Genomic DNA, 20,637 nt, shown 5'->3' with positions numbered 1-20,637 from the left:
AAGTTGGGTAAATCCGGTTCGAGGGGACCCAGACCCGGTTTTGTGCGGATCCGATCAAGTTCCACTATCGCTAACAAACGAAGTTGATCTCAGAACGTGGTCTCTTCCAGTAATCCAATCGCCGCGAGTGGGATTTGAAGGACTGAGTCTGGGATCGAGTTAACTATGGGAAGTAACGGGGAATTGAAGTATGAGATCTCACAGAACGCTTACATCAAACTCGTTCTCCACTCGCTGCGTCACAAGACGGCGGCGGTCAACGGAGTCCTCGTCGGTCGAATCAGCCCTAAGGACGAAGGAGTCGTGGAGATCTCCGATTCAGTGCCGCTCTTTCACTCTAACCTCGCCCTCCTTCCTCCTCTCGAGATCTCCCTCATCATGGTCACCATCTTCTTCTTATGATTTGAATCGGCTTTGCAATTGAACTATTGAAAAAAAAAATTGAGTTTGGATATCTAATTACTAAATGAAACAGTAGCTGCATTTGTTATTATTAGTTTCACTCTTGCTGTTATGTCTGTTACTTGGATTGTCAGTCTTGTTTCTATTTTAACATAGAAAAGTTTTAGATCTTGGATTGTTTGGGTTTAACGAGAAGCACAACACTGTTTCTGTATCTGTGTTTGAGAGATGTGTATATGTTTGCTGTTTGGGATGTGTTTTAGATAGAGGAGCATTACGTGGCTCAAGGTTTGAGTATTGTTGGCTACTTTCACGCCAACGAGAGGTTCGATGATGTAGAGCTCTGTGGTGTGGCTAAGAACATTGGTGATCACATCTCTCGCTATTTCCCTCCTGCACCTATTCTCTTGGTGAATTTCTTGTCCCTTTACATTCTAACTGCAGCAGTTTCTACTTGAATCACTAACTAAAGTAGCCATTTTATTATGCTGTTTTGTAGTTGAACAACAAAAAGCTTGAAGCCTTATCAAAGGGTAAAGATCGAAGCCCTGTGATGCAGGTTGGTATTTAAAAATACACTGTCGATAGACTTATTACCATTAGCTTAAGAGAGAAATAGAATATTGAAAAACTGAGAAGGTCGATTTTTAAGTATTTGCTAACAACTTATTGGTAGTCCGGCTCTCATCTCATCGTTGCATTGATTTTTAGTTTGACTGCATCCTAAACCTATACTGTCAACGTTAAGATATAAAAAATGACGATACTAGTTGACTAACATATCCAGACTATCTACTTGAATTGAGCTAGCAACCTTCTTGACATCAAACTCGTGTTGTCCCTTTTCTTTTGCTACCTTCTGCTTGATGGAATTTACTTTTGCTGCAGTTACTAGGTCACTTTTTCAATTTGTAGTAATACTTTTGTCCATATATTACATGCTAGCTTTGTGTGAAAGACGGATCCAAGAACTGGAGAGTGGTTGGAACAGATGGAGGAAGCAAGCTACTCTTGAAAGAGCCTTCGGCCAATGTAGTTTTGTCAGATTACATTTCATCTGAGAAATGGAAGGACGTCACTGATGTTGATGATCATCTGGATGATATCACCAAGTAAGTTAGATACACAAACCGAGGAAAGAAAAAGCTACAACCTTTTGTGTACACGATGTTAACATCTCACATATATTTCACTTTAATGGCAGGGACTGGTTAAACCCTGGACTTTTCAACTGAAGACGACGGGTATGCGATGCGATGTTAGTTAATTAGAGTTTTGCTTCCATCTTCAGTTGAGAAACAAAAACAAAAAAGTTCTCAAGAGACCCTTGTTTACAATTTTATATCTTAAACACGAGTTTATCACTTGAATGATGTCTTTTGAGTCTTGTTCTCGTGATCCAGTTTTTTTCTATTTGGTTGTTCCACTTTTGGTTATATAGTTGGAAACTTGGAATGAAAGCTCTGCTTTGTTAGCTGTTGTACTTAAACATACGAAGTACATAATTAAATCTAATAGAACATGAAATCAAATCTAGTGCTTTACATTGCCTGCATAGCTTAACCATATTATCAACATTAATCCTTTTGGCCACCAACTTTTAAAAATCCTGAAGATGTAGTAGTTGAACTTGAACACAACCCCAACGGTGGTCCATGACCAGAGTAATGCACAGCCTTGGCAACTCCAAACCCCAACCTCCGAGCTAACATTATTACAATTGGGCCTAATATTATCTGGATCAAGGCCCATTAATATATGCCGTAAACACAAAAACAATATATGGGGTGCTAGTTGCTGCTACTCCAAAATTCATCACCTACCTGTGTGTTAAACCCTCGCCGCGAGAAAAACCCAAACCCTAATTTTTGTGCGATGGTTCTCACTCGTAGCAAGAAGAGGGTGGCGAAATCTCAAACCCCTCCGTTGAAGAGAGCGGAGAAGCCCCAAGCCCTGGCGTTGAAGAGGAAGGCGGAGAAGCCCCAAGCTCTGGCGTTGAAGAAGGGAGGAGCCAAGTCCCAGAAGACACCTCCGCTGAAGAAGCAGAAGAAGGAAGTCGTCGTGGAGGAAGATCCTAGCGAAGACGACGACGAAGAAGTTTCCGATGATGCAGCAGCCTCTACCGATGTAGAATCTGATGATGGAGAGGAAGAAGGGTTAGGCTCTTCCGGGTTTTTCTCCGATGACGATGGAGAAGAGAACGACGACGACGGTGAGGAGCTCTTGGGTGATGACTTTCTGGAAGGTAGCGGCGATGAAGAGGAGCATTCGGATTCGGGTTCGGGTTCGGATTCTGACTCCGACGAAGGCGATATTGAGAAGGAGTCTAAACTTATTGATGAGGAAGAAGCAAAGGAGGAGGAAGACGCTAAGGCTGAGCTCCTTGATTTCAACAAGGAAGCTGGAGACGATGCGTTTCGGTTACCAACTGAAGAGGTTTAATGCTCTGTGTTTGATTACAACACTAGTTGTGGGAATGAGGCAATATCTAACAGAACCTGTCTTTCATTGTTTAGGAACTTGAAGAAGAGGCTCGTGGGCCACCAGATCTACCTCTACTTCAAAGTAGAATTAAAGAGAGTGAGTAACTTTCCAAAGTTTGTTTCTTTGTTGCTGTTGAATGGTGTTGCAAAGTTTTGATTTTTTTTTTTATGTTTTTCAGTTGTTAGAGCTCTGTCAAACTTTAGCGTCTTGAGGCCAAATGGAGCCAGCAGGAAAGATTGTGTTGAACAGCTCAAATCTGATATTGCTTCTTATTATGGCTACAACAGTTTTCTTATTGGAGCTTTGTTTGAGGTTACTCTCTTTCTAGTCTCTCTCATCTCTTTCATTTGATGTTTGTTCCCAGTACTCTTCACTTATGGATATTTTGTTGGGATATCTCTCTTGCTTGCAGCTGTTTCCTCCTGTTGAACTTATGGAATTAGTTGAAGCCTTTGAAAAGCAAAGGCCTACATCTATCCGGACAAACACACTTAAGGTGAACTTGGTTTGTGTGTTGCTTGGTTATAGCTTATGACTTTTGAGCTCTATTGTTCGATCGAAATGATTGTTTTGTTTTAGACTCGAAGAAGGGATCTTGCTGATGTGCTTCTGAACAGAGGAGTCAATCTTGACCCACTAAGCAAGTGGTCAAAAGTAATTCAATCTTGACCCATCCATAACCCTGTTTTAGTAATGTTCCATCATTAATATGTGATAAAAATTGCAGGTCGGACTTGTTGTTTATGATTCACAAGTGCCAATCGGTGCAACCCCTGAGTATTTGTCTGGATTCTACATGGTTAGTGATCTTCTGTTCTCTTCTCTGTTCACCATTAATGGTTAATGTAAATTGTTTGCGTAAGTCTGTACTTGGTTGAAATTGTAGCTTCAAGGTGCTAGTTCGTTTTTGCCAGTGATGGCCCTTGCCCCTCAAGAGAATGAGCGTATTGTGGATGTAGCGTAAGTTACTGTCACCTATTAAATTGTGGACGAATCTGAGTTTTGTTCTCGCGCTTATTGTGTGAATGTTTCATTTTTTTTTTATGTTGCAGTGCTGCTCCTGGTGGTAAAACTACATACGTTGCTGCTCTAATGAAAAATACCGGTATGTCTTCATTGATTTCTTGTGCTTCTTATCCCCTTTCCCCAGATTCAGGCTGATTAAACACTGTTTATAATGATTAATTTTGTAAATGCTGTAACCAGGCTTGATATTTGCGAACGAGATGAAAGTACCTAGGCTCAAGTCGTTGACTGCCAATCTGCACCGCATGGGCGTCACAAATACCATAGTCTGTAACCTGTGTTTTAAAAGGCGCATGGCGCTCTAAGGCGATGAGGTTGGAGCCATGCGCCTTGCGCCATGGCGGTCCAAGGCGCTCGCCTTATAGATAGTACACATTCAAACATATAATAGTAGTATAGAGCTACAGAGGAACTTAGAAATGCATTGATAGTTTTCCTAGGTTAGAAGCATGTGTACGTGGTAGCTCTACACACTATAACTGTATGGTTATGTACAAAAGATAGTTATAGAGTAGTTCAGACAGTTAGAGTCGTGTACAATCTAATATAGTCAGCTATACCAGTTAGTCATATACACACTAATACAGTCACCTATATACTCATTGATAAAATCCAATAACTAAAACAGAGAACTTGAAAACTAAAAATCTAAGCTTCATGTTGTAAGGGTCTTTAAAGGGTTGGTCAGAGTAGTTGTTACATGGTTTTCAAGATGTTTTAAGGGTTTGGTGAAAGTAGTTTTTAATAGAAACTACAAAGCACGCTTTCGAAGCGCTTAAGGCGCATTGTAGTTAAGCCAAAGGCGCAGTATGGCGAGCGCCTTACGGACTTAGCCTCGCCTTAAAGGTCTATGGCGGTGGGACCGTCGCCTTACTGCGCCTTGCGCCTTTGCGCAAAAGGCGATCGCCTTTTTAAACACAGTCTGTAACTATGATGGAAGAGAGGTTAGCTTCTTGAGCATTTATTATTTCATTAACTTCATAGAAAGTCGAGATCGTTGAATTTATGATACTTCTTCATAACATCTACATACTGACAAGACTAGAATTATTACACTTGTTGCTTTCAGCTACCCAAGGTGTTAGGTGAGAAGTCGGTTGATAGAGTACTGTTGGATGCACCTTGCAGTGGAACTGGGGTAAGAAACTTCGAGCTTAGTCTCTGTTAAGCTCTAGATATTTATAACTAAATGTTCTCTTCTCTGCTACGCATACAGGTCATTTCGAAAGATGAATCAGTTAAAGTTTCCAAATCTCTGGAGGAAATTAAGAAATTTGCTCACTTGCAAAAGGTATGACAGTACCTTCTCTTGGCAAACGTCAAATATATCTGAACAAACAAATTTTACATTCTCAAAGAAAAGCTAATATAACCTCTCTTTTTTTACCGGCAGCAACTTTTACTTGCTGCTATTGATATGGTGGATGCCACTTCCAAAACCGGTGGATTTATTGTGTACTCAACATGTTCACTTATGGTTGCTGAGGTTAGTGTCCTGATATGTTCCCGCCCATGTTTGTCTCCCTTATGTCTTTATGCATCCTCTTATTTTTTTATGTTGCATGAAAACAAAATTGCGCAGAACGAAGCTGTCATCGATTATGCTCTCAAAAAGAGGAGTGTTCAACTCGTTAAAACTGGACTCGACTTCGGCCAAGACGGGTAATGTACAAAGTTCCATCTATTGAGATATGTAAAGGAACTTTACAATGATACTGTGTTAACGTTTCGAAATCTTTGTCCATGTCTTCATCAGATTTGTAAGATTTAGAGAACATCGATTTCATCCATCTTTAAACAAGACCAAACGTTTTTATCCTCATGTACACAACATGGATGGATTCTTTGTTGCAAAGGTACTCACTTTTAACCCTGTAAATGATATCGACCGTGTCTTTGTCATTACTCTTAAGTTTTATATTTAATAAACCGAGATTGATAAATCTACAAGTTTTCATGTTTTGCGCTTGTTTTTCTTTGTACAGCTAAAGAAAATGAGTAACATGAAACAAGCTTCAGAAGATGATGACGAGGCGTTAGGAACTGTAGATGAAGCTGATGTGCCCAGTGATGATGATGAAGCTGAGGCCATGGAAGAGATGGAGAAACCCAAGAAAACTAAAGAAAGCAAGGAGGGACTTGCAAAATCAAAGGAGAGCAAAAAAGGCAAGAAATCAAAATCTAAAAAAGGTGAGGATCCACCTAAAATAAAGAAGCAAAGGAAGAACAGAACTGAAATGAGGATGGAGATTTCTCAAGCTAGGTAAGAAAGTTTTCTCACCTCTTGTCAAAAACCATTAACTGAACGAAGAAAACGCTTTGGGCTGTCTTAGATTTCTTGCTTCACAATGTTTTTATTAAACACATGTGCAGGGAAGAGAAAAGGAAAGCAATGAGAGAGAAGTCGAAGGAGAAGCAATAATTCAACAAACACTATCTATCATGGTGAAGTTTAAGGTGCCATATATTGGCTTGTTGTTTTCATTTATTATTTCACGAATTATTTGTGTAACATTAAAAACTAGAAGCCAGAGAGAGCTACACTCTCTTAGACTCCAATGGAAAGATCTTTTATGTCCAAAAGTTTTGTTTACGAAGAGTCAGTGAAGTTGAGTTGGAGTCTTGAGCCAGTCACCAAGTTCCCCATCTTTCTAACACTTTAGTCGGCGTAACCGGAATACCGAACCAGTTATATTACAGTATTAATTACTCCTAAAAAAATACGTAAAATTTTGATAATAAATATATTAATTTTCATGTTTAGCTATTTTTATGATTTTTAACTAATCAAAATTTAGTAAACACAATTATTGTTTTTGAAATTTACACTTTGACATTAATACATACATTGAAAATGTAAAATATTGATCTTTTAGAAACAAAATATTTTTTTAAAATATAAATCATTTTAGAACGGAAAGAGTAATATTTAAGAATTTAAAATGCTGCCTAAGCTGAAATTAAAATTATCCGATAACTTATCATGGCGTTAATATTAGGCGTAGGCAGAAAAAACCAAACCGAACCAAACCGATCCAATCGAACCCAAATCGATTCAAACCAAATCAAAGTATATGTCTAATCCATTTGGTTCAAAATTTTATCAACCAAAATGGTTCGGTTCGGTTTGGTTTTATTAACCCAAACCATACTAATTTGAGTTGATTTTGGTTCAAGTTTTTTTAGACCCAAATAATCCAAACCAAACCCGTAATTAAACCGAAATGTCCGCCCCTAATTAATATAAATGAATTAGACTTCATGGCAAATCAAGCCGATCCAATTTCAAGTACAAATTGTGTTACTTGGTTTTAGTTTCTGTAAGAACAAACTGAAATCAAATTGTACAATCGTATACAACAACAATATATTGAAAGTTGAAAAAGGCTCTGATTTTTAGTTCATTATCGTTTTGCTTTTGGTTTTACAGGAAGATGATTAAAATTAGGGATTTGTCTAGTGAGCTGTTGATTGGTTGTAACTTGTAAGTAGTTAGAGACTTAAGAGAGATTCATCACATCTCTTTCCGAAGTGGGACTTGTGTTGGCGAACATGACAACCCATTCTTCATCTATCTCTGTCAGATACTCAGATCTTGTTTTTGGGACCTCTCAGTATTAATATCACCTTTATTAATCCTTAACTCTCTTTTGTGGTTTTTAATAATAAAAAATTGTTTTACTCAGATTTATTTTCTTATACAAAAATACTTCAAATCATAAAAGATATCTAACCGGTCGATTATATGAATCAATCAAACAAATTCTTTTTGTATTGTAATGGCATGAATAATTCAATACGATTTGTTTACTTTCTTGGTGATTTAATTATATTCGAAAGAACATTTTTAGTCTGCTGTTCAAAAGAACATTTTTTGAACAGCATAAACAACATTTTTTGAAGCGAAAAAGATGGGTTATGTTTTTTTAAAAACATAAGATAGGTTATGTTTTAACGAAAGTGGATATAATTAAATCAGGTGGACAATTATTTTGTATTTTTATTTTCTTGACGCCAAACAAAATCATGTGGACTGTGTTCTGACATTTGGGTTGTACTAATTAAAGTATAAAGTATAAAGCAGAGTGGATATAAACTATAATTAAACAGTGATTAACTCGATATAACATTACAGTATCTTACCACATAAGTAAATTGGGAAAAAATATATACATGTACACGTTATAAAAGCACGCTCATCATAGGGAATTATTTTGGTTGACTTTAGTGAACACACAAATTTTAACGAAAGATAAAAGACATTTATATCTCTAGAGTTAACTAATCGAGAGTTAGGATTTAAATTTGAGGGGTGGTAAGATTTTTGGAGTGTGAAATTTAAGATTCTAATAAATAGTTAAAAAAAAGTATTTTTTTTGAAAAAGTTTCAAACATAATTTTTGATTTTCAAAAAGAAAAACAAAAATTTGAAAAAAGTTCAAAAAAATAAATTTATAAAAAAGGTCGAATTTAAAAAAGTATAATTCGAAAACATCAAAATATATATATATACATATATATCTTATTTAAATAATTATTTATTATATACAGAGAACAATGGTATAAGAATCTTTTGCCACTTAATGAAGAATGTATTTTTGAAAATGTTTCTTTAATGGTGGTTAAAATGAAGAATGGTACCTTGAAAATGGTAAACATGAAATTTACTCTTATTATTAATTATATACCCTATACTAAAATTAAACAAATAAATAACTAATCTAATGTTTTTAAAATAATGAATTCAATTTATATTAACACTTACGAGTTGGGATATAATACATCAATTTTGGTTCTAATTTGTATCACATCCAAAAATCCATAAAATGACAATATATAGTTCGGATTTGCGTTATATTGGTTTGTTTTGGATATATTCGAAGTTTAATCCAAACTTTATAAACAAAACATAAGAAATAAATACTTATTTATATAAAACTAGATATTTAAGGTACTCATTTAAAAATTAAATACTTGTTTTATATATCATTTCAAAATAAGCTTAGAACTGAATATTTGAAGTACATATTTATGTGTCAAATATTTTTATTTGTGATTAATTTTGACATTCGGATCGGTTTTTGGATATTTTCAGGTTTTTTCGGATTATCCGTTTGAGTTTGGCTAATAACATTTTGGATTCGGATATGTTTTTTACTAGCGTATAATATTTCATACATTTCGGATCCGGATCGGTATGGATTAGATTTTTTGGTTTGAGTTCGGTTGGGACTTCGGATTACGGATTTTATATCCATACCTACTTTAAATAAAGAGAAAATAACGATTATATAAAATTTTCATCAAAAACTTATCCCGCATTTTCAAAACGCAGATTAAAATCTAGTATACATATTAAAAATGAATTATTGAGATAGCTAAATTGAACAAATTATACCTACTTGTGTTTCTTTATGCTGAGCAATCTTCTGTTTTGTCAACATCCTGTTGAACTATATCCACAAAAAACATTGTTTCTGCTCGATTCATTGGTAAAGTATTCAAGAAACCATGGGGCATGCAATCTTAGATTGATATTGAAATAAATCAGAAATTGCTTCAACCCTTTTTGGGCATCGTTAAGTTAGAACTCCTTAGCTTTATAAAATGATGATGGTGAAATTTATAATTATATATTCGCTCTACACATTTTTATACATATCATTCAGGCATGTATTATTAGTGAGATTTCACTAAGATTACATAGACATTTATTTTTTTGGAGTGTATAACTATTTGTGGAAACTATAATAAATACAGATTTATAATATCTCTTTGTACATTTATTGGAAGGATATATGAAATGCTAAGTCAGGCAAATGTATCCAAAATTCAGATTCTAAAATACAGATCTTAATTTAAATTGGCAAGCGATAGAGCTACACTTTCCAAACACATAAGCGATTTTTTCCTTGTGAAATCAGTATCATACTTACAAAATAACATGCGAAAAATGTCAAAATTTATATCACGTAAACAAAAACTTTAATTACAAACTATCCATTTCTATGTTTCTTCTTGTAACAAATTTGTAAAAATAGATAATAATCTTATTTTTTTTATCAAAGAATAGATGATAATCTTTATGAAATTTTATTTTGTGTCTAAAAAGGCTCAAACTATTACAGCTCACGAGGGGATCATTGATGTAAACATTTGTCTTCCATTTTGGAGAAAACCTTGAAATAATTGAATCCCTAAAAAAATATTAAAATAAAAAAGTATTCTAACTTTTTCTTTGACCAAACTCTCTCTCTCTCTCTCTCTCTCTTCTCTTTCACAGAACTCTCTTCTATCTATCCCTGTTTCCATGGAAGCAAGGAGATGTGTTCATTTCTCTCTATCTTTACATCAACACTGACTATTCTCCTGCTTACTCCTTCTGGAGAAAAGGGCTTCTCTGTCACTCAAAAATCCGAACTTTTCAGGTAACAATTTAATGCCTTTTTCCTCTCTCTCTCTATCTCTCTAAAGCTCTATTCTTTTTTTTTTCTGGGTTAGATTATCTGATTCTTGGTAGATCCAAAAGGTTTTTATTTGGCTGTTCTTACTTTAACGAGATCTGTGTAACCAACCAACCCTTGAGAGAGAAAAGAAAAAAACTTCACCTTTTTGCATTGAAAAAGTCTCGATTTTTAATCTGATTTTGGTTTAGTTAAAGTTAAACCTGAACCAAGAGAGCTTGAATAGTTTCAGGCTTGATTTTGATTCAATTGACTCTCAGTTTGGAGATGAATTCAAGATCCATAACATCTCAAATTCCTTCTCTTTATAGATCTTACTTGTGCATATTTAGTAAGATCCATGATCACTAGTCTCATGATTTTTTAGTAACAAGCTTGCTTTTTTTCAACTGATGCTACAGGTCAGCTTTGATGGAAGTCTGTGGGCAATATTGATTAGTAGAGTCAACAAACGTTACTCAAATCAAATCACAAACCAAGCTTTGGCTCTGTTTAGTTTTTCCTCCATGGCCTCCAAAACTCCAGAAGGATCACTTACCAGTTCCAGTCAAAGTATGTCAGTTAGTACTTTAGCAGATCAAGTCTCTTCCACCTTGTCTTTCGCCGATCCAAGCACTGACACCAAAACCGCTAACAACAACAAGACCAGCGAGCAAGGAGAGAGCGGGAAGAGCAGCACGTGTAGACCGAGCACTAGCAGTGACATAAGCGACGAGAGCACTTGTAGCAGCTTCAGCAGCAGCATCAACAAGCCTCACAAGGCCAACGATGTGAGGTGGGAAGCTATTCAAGCCGTTAGAACCAAACACGGCGGTTTGGGATTGAACCATTTTAGGCTCTTGAAGAGGTTAGGATGTGGTGATATCGGAACTGTCCATCTCGCTGAGTTGAACGGGACGAGGTGTTACTTTGCCATGAAGGTTATGGACAAAACAGCTTTGGCTAGCAGGAAAAAGCTTCTTAGAGCTCAGACCGAGAGAGAGATACTGCAGTGTCTTGATCACCCGTTTCTTCCCACACTCTACAGTCATTTTGAAACTGAGAAGTTCTCTTGTTTGGTTATGGAGTTTTGCCCTGGAGGTGACTTGCATACGCTGAGACAGAGACAGCCTGGGAAACGCTTCACCGAGCAAGCTGCAAAGTAAGAATCAGACTTTCTTTACATCTACGAAACAGCTCTTCTGTGTGTGTGTTGACTTTGTTTTAATGATGTCAGGTTCTATGTAGCGGAGGTGCTTCTTGCAATGGAGTATCTACACATGCTGGGTATCATTTACCGTGATCTAAAGCCTGAGAATGTTCTTGTGAGAGATGATGGACACGTGATGCTTTCGGATTTTGATCTCTCCCTGAGATGTACTGTGAGTCTCTCGATAGTCAGATCAACCAATCTTGGATCCGAAGGCTTGTCAAAGAACTCAGTTTCTTGCTCGCAGCAACCCGCTTGCATCCAGCAGCCATCTTGCATCTCAATGGCTCCTACATCTTGCTTTGGTCCTCGGTTCTTCTCATCTAAGTCCAAGAAAGACAAGAAAGCCAAAACAGATAACGGTAACCACCAAGTTACTCCCTTACCGGAGCTCGTTGCAGAGCCAACAAGCGCTCGTTCCATGTCGTTTGTGGGGACACACGAGTACTTAGCTCCAGAGATCATCAAAGGTGAAGGACATGGAAGCGCGGTTGACTGGTGGACTTTTGGGATCTTTCTTTATGAGTTGTTGTTTGGTAAAACACCGTTTAAAGGCTCAGGGAATAGAGCAACGCTCTTCAATGTGGTTGGTCAGCCTTTGAGGTTCCCTGAGTCTCCGGTGGTTAGCTTTGCAGCTAGAGATTTGATAAGGAGTTTGCTTGTGAAGGAGCCACAGCATAGGTTAGCTTACAAGCGTGGAGCGACGGAGATGAAGCAACATCCTTTCTTTGAAGGAGTGAATTGGGCTCTGGTTCGGTGTGCCACTCCACCTGAGGTTCCTAAACCGGTTGATCTTGAACCGGTGAAACAACATGCTCCTGCTACACCGGCTTCTGCTGCATCTACAAGCGTGAGATCTGACCAGAGCAATTATCTTGAGTTTGATTTCTTCTGATCTGTGTCCCCAATTTGATGATTCTCCTATTGTTTCTTGTTTAGTTTATTTGAAACGTGTGTTATTTCTCTTGTCTTTTTCTTTTCTGAACAAGCTTCTGAGATTTGTATCATTCTTCAAACATCTTAGACAGTATCTGTACCATCTTCGTAAGCTAAATGTTAAGAGACACAAACCATTAAGAATCCAAACCAGAGATGTCTAATATATTATCAACAGACAGTTCTTACATAAGCCATCCTCTACCAACTCTATACAGACGAAGAGGATCATTCTAATGGGCTGAGATAATAATAATAACCGTTCCAAAAATATATAACAAACGGTTTCATTTCAATTGCTTGTAGCAGTTATAGGCAATAGCCACAGATGCAGCAGCACAAACAACAGATAAAGCAGCATATGTATCTTCTTTCTCCCAATTCTCCAACCACATTGACATCGCAGCACAAACCTTGAATCCGCAGGAAGATCCATTCTTGCTGCTACTTACCCGAGAAGATGCACTTTTAACAGAGATTTCTTTTTCCGAGGTATTATTCTCAGTGTGATTCTCCTCCTCTAAACACCAAGATGAATTCCCATTTTGTTGGACAACGAGGGACACCTCCCCGTTGTTGATCTTTTCAGCATTTCGTTCTTGGAACCTTTGTTCTTGAGTTATCTTCTGATCTTCTTCTAACAGACCCATTTCACCCCTATAAACCAATAAGTTAAAGTGTTCAAACACCAAAAAAAAATGTATAGAGACTAAGTCAATAAAGAGAGCCTATGTTACCTCCAAAGGCGGTCTAGGATTTGGCCTCTGTAAATATGTTGCTCCAGCAGTTGAGGTACATCTTCTAGAGTCACTAACCCATACCTAACAGAACAAGAATCACTTAAAACTCACAGAAACAGTAACACAACTCAATCTTTTTTTATTTATTTTAAATATGGTGTTCTTTACTTACCAGTTTCCTGTGACTCTCTGGTTAATGTTTGATCCATAGATGATAACATCTCCAGTGTATTTGTGACCACCAATGTGGGAACAAGGGCTGACCGAAACTTCACCTTCAAGACCACACATTTCAATTTCTTCTCTGAATCTACTAACCAGAGAGGGTCCACAAACCCCACAACGCCGGTCTCTGGATCCATGACAACATACAAAGACATATGAGCCACTCAGAGGTTCAGGATTCCCAGGCAGCCACACAACATCCTTCACAAGCACCTCTTCAACAAATGTGTCCACATCAAAATGAGTCAACCTTCTGCAACATTCAACATTGAAAATATCAAAATGAGTTTGCCTTTTTTTAAATCAAGAATCATTGCACATAAAAAAAATTATACAAGTTACCTGTATCTAATCATATCCGGAAAGATCAACACATCCCCATTAGATGTCTCAGTCCCATCATGGCCCTCACATATTGTGAGTAGAGTCTGCAAATTAACGGAAGAAAGAACAAAAGATAACTCATAACTGATGAAATAACACATTGTAAACTTTAGCATCAAAATAAACAGAGAATAGCAAATGGAGTTAGGAGCAACAACTTTCACAACTCACTGAACTCATGACTAGAATCACAACAAACCAATGGATCAAACTACAACTATGAGCAAACCTAAGTAGTTATGGGATTAACATTCAAAAGGAGCCCGTTCAAAGGGGCTAAGAAAGTTCACCTCTTTCTTCATATCACACTTCCTCGCAGACACGACGGAAGAGAGAAGCCTCGGCAACCGATCGAACTCGGAGGCCTCGATCCTGGCCGGCCAAAAGGAGGGCTTTTTGTAGCACAAGAAGACATGTCTCTCGTAGAACTCTACGGTCCCGGCGAGTTTCTCGGGTCCAAAATCGGCTTCTGCTTCGCTGATGCTCTCACTTTCGAAGCTTCCAGAGCGAGAGGTCGATTCGCCGAGAAAGCTGTCGAGGGGGTTGGATACGGTGATGGGAGAGGAGGAGGAGGCTAAAGGGTCGTCGTCCATGTATCTTCTTCTTCCGCTTCCCATTTGAAATTAAAGTTCGTATCTTTTTTGTGGAGAGATCGGAACTGAAAGTTTGGAGAAGAAAGTTATTAAAGATAAATAAAAATTAGTTTTAAGTGTGTATTAATTATCGCTGACACGGCGGTGACACCATGTTTCGACACTTTCATTTGTTTTTTTCCCTTGCAATTTAATTAGATAGACCGACCAAATGTGATTTGAAAAAAAAAAAGAACTCAAACCTCCGCAGTTTCGGATTTTTGGTCGGGTCGTGGTTCGTTTTTTTTTTCAACTCAACTTAAGGACAGTAGAAAACGTAACAGTCTCCTTCGCTATTCTATCAGCAACTTTGTTACCACTTCTTGGATAGTAAACCACTTTTTTCTTATGTTTATAATATGATTCTTCTTTTTGGAAGTTGAATCCAACTCTAACATAGTTTCTTTTAATATAGAAGATTGATGATTTTGTCTAATTTAAACATTTTTTGTTCGAGTTTGTCTACTTTAGATTTTTTTGTTTGTTTTATGAATAACAGGTAGATGCTAGATCTTTCAAAAAATTACAAAGTTTAATTTTTGGTAGTTCAAATGCAAGCGCATATCTCATGTTGTAAAGAATACAAAAGAAAGAGTCTTTAAATTAGTGATATCACTGATATATATTCTCAGCAACATATTATGCAGATAATTTGGATTAATTTGATGATAAACGTCACCGTTGATTTCCAAAACAGATCTACGACAGTGATGACATACAAAGTTACTCTTGCATCTCTAAAGCAGCCACATTGGTGATTATCTAAAGTTTGTTAAACTTTGACATTTTAAAATGATTAAATGCATTTAACTTCCTATGAGTTACACATATTTAACTAATAGTATTTAAAATAAATAAAATTATTTATAAGATCAATGCAGTTTATAATTAATATTAAATTAAAAATAAATATGATTTAAATTAAAAATCTAAAATGATACTTTTATGTAACAAAAAAAAAATGTTAAAATGACAGTTTTTAAGAAACAGAGAAAATAATATGTTTCAAATCAGTTTTAAACTTTTAATAAAGCAATTAAAAAATTGTTAAAATGATATGTAAATATATATTTGTTCAGAAAAGGATATGTAAATATGTTTAGAATGATTTGTTTTGGGATAAAATTTTGGGTTCCTCATCATCAGAACACTAACTAAAACAGTCTTCACGCTCAAGAAAGCATCCGTCGCTTTGTGACAGGCACCGAATGCTGACCCATCTGGTCGACAAAATTCTTGAGATCGACCAACCTCGTCAGTATTGTTAAATGTTTTTTCTTTCACCTTTATCTCAAAGTTGTAGATGTAAGAAACTAAAAAAAAAAACATTTACAAATCACAAAAAGAGAAAAAAAACTATATAGATTTGATCCAAATTTACAGCAACACACCAGTTTCTCTCACATTACAGACCAAAAAGCTGCAACTGCCTCTCTGATCTCAAAGACTCAAACCACAACAACCTTTTAGCACACAATTTTCTCATTGCTCACAATAACAAAAGTTCTCAAATCTTTAAAAAAAAAAAAAGAAGCAATACAGTCAAAAGGGTTTCTCTCCAGGGAGGTAAGAAGGAGAACCCCACTCCGCTTGATTCTTCTTTCTACTAAAGATTCCACTTAGATTCGGCATCAACACTTTCTTTGACACCACACTAGTTCTCGTCTTCTCCAGCTTCTTCTTGTGAACAGGTTTCTGTTTCGTGTCTTTGTAGTAGAGATGCTGCGGTGATGATTCAACAGACATCCTGGCCTCAGCCTCCGCAAGAATCCTCGACGCTGCTTCCTCTGCTTTCTTCTGATCTCTTTCCCGCCACCTCCTGAGCTCTCCTTCGACCGCTTTCTTTGCGGCATCAGCCATAGCTGCTTTCTTCAGTGCCTCCTCCGTTGCAGTCTTTAGCTTCTCGATCTCCTCTTGCGTCGTCTCCAACTTCTTCAGCGTCTCGTTTTCGCTAGCTCTCACTGCTTCCACCTGAGCCAGCGCAGCCGCCACTTTCATATCCGCTAACTTATCAGATACCTCAGCTCTCTTGCTCAAAGACTTGAACTCATCCTGAGACAGCGTGATGCTCTGAGGTCCAGACTCGGATGACGTGGAGTTGCGTGCAGCGTTGGTTTTTTCAGACATGGACTTTATCTGTTCAAGGGCCTTTGCCTCTGCAGTTTTTGCTTCTTCAGCTTCATCTAGGGCCACCCTCAAGTTCAGCTCTGTCTCCTCAAGCGCGAGATGCGCCGTTTCTGCTTCCTTCTTCAGCTCCTCGGCTTTGTTTCTCATTGCGTCAGCTTCTCTTCGAGAAGCTTCTGTCTCAGAAGTGATCTGATTCAAGGTTGACATCATATCTTCCAAAGCAGCCTTTGCTTTACCTTCCTCTGCAACGCATTCTTCAAGCTCACTCTTGCTTTTGCTAAGCTTCAGATTAAGATCTCCAGCCACAGTTTCGATCTCAGCCTCCTTGCCTTCAACTTCACTGCGCTCTGTCTTCACTTTCTCTAGTTCTGCTTTGAGAGACTCCACTGACTCTTGCAAAGACTTCTCTTCTCCAACCAACTTCTCTAGTAAACCCTTTGCTTCTTTCAACTCCAAACTCACACCATTAACAGACTCCGTATCAGATGCTTTCGCAGTCTCCATTTGCTTCTGCAACTCATCGATCTCGTTGTATGTTTCAGTCAACTGCGCTTCAAGCTTTTTAGCAAACTCAGGATCAAACTCGCTCTTCAAAGCGAGCAGCTTCTTGGCAGACTCTTCCATGCCAGCTTTATAGGATTGGTGCTGAATCTCCTTCTCTGCAAAAATCTCAGACTGTTCTTTCTGAGCTTGAGAACAAGCAAGCTTGGTCTGTTCAACTGATTCATTAACAGCTGCGATCTCCTTTCTAAGCAACTCGATCTTCTCAGAATAAACTTTAGTCACTTCCTTAGCTTCCTCTTCTTTGGTCAAAGCAACAGTCTTTGTTTCAGAAACCTCATTAGAAACCTGACGGATCTTTCTCAGCTCTTGCTTTGCGGTATCAAGCTCCTTGCACACCTTCCCATACTGTTCCATATCCAAACCCTCAGCATCATCACTGCTAGACACAGAAACATTCTCTGGTTTCGCTTCTTTGATCAGACTCTTAGCAGCTTCAGTCACTTTATTAGCAGAATCTCTCGACTCATTAACCGCATCAAGCTTGCGAGTAAGCTCGTCAACAGTTCTCTTAGCCCACTCGAGCTCACTCAAGGCTTGCTCTCTGATTGTCTCAGCACTCTTAAGCTGGTCCTTTAACTTGTTCAACTCTTTCTGCGCCAAGTGAAGCTCTGTTTGCTTCACCAAAACTTTCTGCAAAACCACAACACAACTCAGAACTTGTTTGGGAATCAAAGCTGAAGAAAGTGTTTGTTTACCTCAGCGGATTGGGGACTAGCTTTTCGAAGGAGAGGCTGCTTTTCAGCGGAAAAGGCAGCTTCACGACCGAAGAGACTAACAGCATCCTTAACAGATTGAAAAGGAGAGCTTGTGTCTATCTCTCCAACCTCCACAGAAGGGGAAGAATCTGAAGAGTCTCTACGTCCTTTCTTAGCAACCATTTTGCATGCTCTCTCTCTCTCTCTTTATAAAGCTACAAAGACAGAGAAGAACCAAGACTCACCACCTAATAAATAACACAGACAAGAGAGAGAGAGAGAGAGACACACACACAGTTCTCCGTTGATTAAGGGATGATTCCACTAATTAAGCAATATCAACAGTACACATAACCCTAACAAGAGGTTATTAAGGGAAAGATTATAATAAAAGACTAAAGATTTTCCCTTTTTTAAATGATCTGTTCAAATCTAATCAGCACAGATCCCTAATCAATCAATAATCAAAAGATGCTAATCGAAAAAATGATGGAGCTTCTCTACATACAACCTCTGAAGCGACGATCGAATTAGTACCTGATCTTTTCTCGTTGTCTGAGACGGAAGATGAAAACCCAGAGACGCGCCAAGAAAATAAAGAAAAGAATCTAAATGAATGATTTGCTCTGGGAGAGAGAAGACGACCGAGACCAAAAATAAAACACGTTTGATCAGAGAAAAAAAAAAGATATCTTCTAGTCTCGACGTCTATGAGAAGGAAAGGAAAGGGAAAAGAAAAGATTAGAGCTTTGGAAGAGATGAAGTTTGAATTTCTTCCTCTGTTTAATCAGAGAGGAGCAAAGTCAGTGGCGATGAGAGAGAAATAGAAAGAGACAGAGAGGAGAGAGGGGAAGTGTATTCGGTTGACATTTGGCAGCTTCTGGTTGGTCACCGGTTAACCTAATACTCTTATTCCATGTTCGAAACTACGCTAGACGCTAGTCGGGCGGCAACACCGGGCCTAGCGAGTTATCAAAAAATCGGGGATTAAACGGAGATTAATCGGAGCCTAGGTTTTAATACAATTTAATGTATTTATAATATGTTTATGTAATAAACATGATAATAATAGTTTTAATACATGCTTATATATACAAATATATGTGACAGATGGACGTAGAAGCGTCACAGTCCAGCGGCTTGTGACGTTTATGTAATCTTAAGAGGTAGTGTGTTCGATTCTCCAGCAACATTTCTTTTCCATTCTTTTTACATGTACGATTTTGAAAAAAAAAAAACTTAACTTGTCCCACATCGGTTAACAATGAGGAAGAGAGGTGTTGATGTCCTTTATAAATACAGGGACAAAGTCTACTCAATTCACGGACAAATAGGCTTTCGTTTTAAGGCCCAAAATTTGTCAACAAAGTCTAACTATTAGGCGTTTTAAATCGGTTTTAATCCGATTTTTTAGCGATTAATTGGTTAGTTTATTGATTAATCGGTTTAACGATTTGTTGAACCGATTTGGTGAAATCGCCGCGGTTTGGTTCCGCCGAGCGTCTAGTCGGCCGACTAATCGGCTAGGCGTCCGCGTTTTCGAACAGAGCTCTTATTTACTCTTGTGACGGCGAGTAAATCTCTAGTTTACTTTATTTAACTTTATGCATTAGCATCATTCCTCTCAAGATTCCATTTAACTTTACACATTATTCCTTACAGAGCCTAGGGACCTATGTTCTTAATCGACCAGTATTTGCTACGAAATTAGTGGATTTAAAGTGTGTCAAATACAAAAAAAATTACTAGTTGGTAACTCGAAAAAATTATTCTCCAAAAGTATCAAGTATTTAGTTTAAAAGATATCTATCATCGTTGGTATGGTATGGCCAGTGCCCAATCCATATAACTAAGAGAAAATTAGTAAATTCAGAGGGAAAACAAAATTGCGTGGAGCTTGATGGGCGAATAAGTCTATTTTGGCACGTGAGCTAGACGACATGTAAGGCTAAAAAATAGATCTAATTATATACATTTTGCTAATATATTTGACTAGTCAGGACTGGGGCCAAGGTCTCCAAGGATGATCATATTGACAACGATTTGTTCTTTTACTCGTGTACGTAGACTGTAGTATAGCACATTTAATACGAAAATATAACATTTCCACCTGTCCTTTGTATGAACTCCATAAAAAAAAATCGCATTCAACCATAAATTACTCCGCCATTATTCATTTTTAGCATTGATCATAAGTTTATAACCAACTTTTATATTGGAAAATAGGTGAAAATCATTAAAAGAAAGATCATAATATTATAAATATTGTGTGAACCGTACCAGTTACTACTTACTACTAATAATAACCCATGAATAATAACTAAGATAGTGGTGATGGCGCACAGAAGCTGAGCACTCCAGCTATTTGGTGAAGAAACGCCTGAATTTCATCTCCGTCTTCAAGCTCAAGCTGCAAACTCTTTTCTTTTCTCTCAATATATATATGGAGTAATTAAAATATTCATAAGAAAAAAATAGTAATCATATGTTGATAATAAGTACCTCATTGGGAGTTTGATCGGGTTTGATATGAACTCCATCGAAAAGAAAGGCAAAGGCAGACATATCTTCTCCTTTTTTCACTGAAAAAGCTTCCATCATCTTACGGAGCCCAACGTCCTTCTTAATCCGGAAGTACACATCTACATCATCCTGTTATATTTTATTTACAACAATTTTTTTTTAAATGTTAATATATACTCATTTGATCCATCATTCTAATTTCTAGGCCGGTTAAATAATACTACAGTACTACTAAGATTTGTTACG

The 20,637-nt window shown here is 37.4% G+C and overlaps 5 protein-coding genes across 6 annotated transcripts; 3 read left to right on the top strand and 2 right to left on the bottom strand.

Annotated features, from left to right (window-relative positions):
* Window position 1: 1 nt before the first annotated feature.
* LOC106397381 (ER membrane protein complex subunit 8/9 homolog) lies at window positions 2-1,876 on the top strand. Its single transcript, XM_013837965.3, has 5 exons — window positions 2-381; window positions 666-812; window positions 902-961; window positions 1,348-1,514; window positions 1,607-1,876. The coding sequence occupies exons 1-5, from the start codon at window positions 166-168 to the stop codon at window positions 1,635-1,637; spliced, it is 621 nt and encodes a 206-aa protein (XP_013693419.1). The 5' UTR covers window positions 2-165; the 3' UTR covers window positions 1,638-1,876.
* Window positions 1,877-2,201: 325 nt separating this feature from the next.
* LOC106400887 (25S rRNA (cytosine-C(5))-methyltransferase NOP2A-like) lies at window positions 2,202-6,542 on the top strand. 2 transcript variants are annotated; one of them, XM_048742863.1, is made up of 17 exons: window positions 2,203-2,838; window positions 2,919-2,982; window positions 3,065-3,198; window positions 3,299-3,382; window positions 3,466-3,540; window positions 3,614-3,685; window positions 3,773-3,846; window positions 3,939-3,991; window positions 4,093-4,177; window positions 4,832-4,856; window positions 4,982-5,050; window positions 5,129-5,203; window positions 5,306-5,398; window positions 5,495-5,574; window positions 5,669-5,768; window positions 5,898-6,175; window positions 6,286-6,542. In XM_048742863.1, exons 1-17 carry the CDS (start codon window positions 2,278-2,280, stop codon window positions 6,332-6,334), a joined length of 1,971 nt encoding a protein of 656 aa, XP_048598820.1. In that variant the 5' UTR covers window positions 2,203-2,277; the 3' UTR covers window positions 6,335-6,542. The 2 variants fall into 2 exon arrangements, with proteins under 2 accessions (XP_048598819.1, XP_048598820.1); XM_048742862.1 differs by having other exon boundaries at window positions 2,202-2,838; window positions 5,306-5,574.
* A 3,548-nt stretch (window positions 6,543-10,090) lies between these two features.
* On the top strand, window positions 10,091-12,651 carry LOC106400888 (serine/threonine-protein kinase D6PK). Its single transcript, XM_013841290.3, has 3 exons — window positions 10,091-10,340; window positions 10,778-11,517; window positions 11,593-12,651. The coding sequence occupies exons 2-3, from the start codon at window positions 10,883-10,885 to the stop codon at window positions 12,458-12,460; spliced, it is 1,503 nt and encodes a 500-aa protein (XP_013696744.1). The 5' UTR covers window positions 10,091-10,340; window positions 10,778-10,882; the 3' UTR covers window positions 12,461-12,651.
* Window positions 12,639-14,568, bottom strand: LOC106400889 (altered inheritance of mitochondria protein 32-like). Its single transcript, XM_013841291.3, has 5 exons — window positions 14,141-14,568; window positions 13,809-13,894; window positions 13,414-13,719; window positions 13,239-13,322; window positions 12,639-13,158 (listed from the first exon to the last, which is right to left on the bottom strand). The coding sequence occupies exons 1-5, from the start codon at window positions 14,465-14,467 to the stop codon at window positions 12,789-12,791; spliced, it is 1,173 nt and encodes a 390-aa protein (XP_013696745.1). The 5' UTR covers window positions 14,468-14,568; the 3' UTR covers window positions 12,639-12,788.
* A 1,257-nt stretch (window positions 14,569-15,825) lies between these two features.
* Window positions 15,826-18,701, bottom strand: LOC106401955 (WEB family protein At5g55860). The gene is made up of 3 exons (XM_013842580.3): window positions 18,406-18,701; window positions 17,869-18,083; window positions 15,826-17,803 (listed from the first exon to the last, which is right to left on the bottom strand). The coding sequence occupies exons 2-3, from the start codon at window positions 18,049-18,051 to the stop codon at window positions 16,025-16,027; spliced, it is 1,962 nt and encodes a 653-aa protein (XP_013698034.1). The 5' UTR covers window positions 18,052-18,083; window positions 18,406-18,701; the 3' UTR covers window positions 15,826-16,024.
* Window positions 18,702-20,637: the final 1,936 nt, after the last annotated feature.

The sequence above is a fragment of the Brassica napus genome, chromosome A10 (assembly GCF_020379485.1).
Source record: "Brassica napus cultivar Da-Ae chromosome A10, Da-Ae, whole genome shotgun sequence".
Taxonomy (NCBI): Eukaryota; Viridiplantae; Streptophyta; class Magnoliopsida; order Brassicales; family Brassicaceae; genus Brassica; species Brassica napus.
Note: the sequence above shows the minus strand (reverse complement) of the source record. Positions and strands in the feature narration are given on the sequence as shown.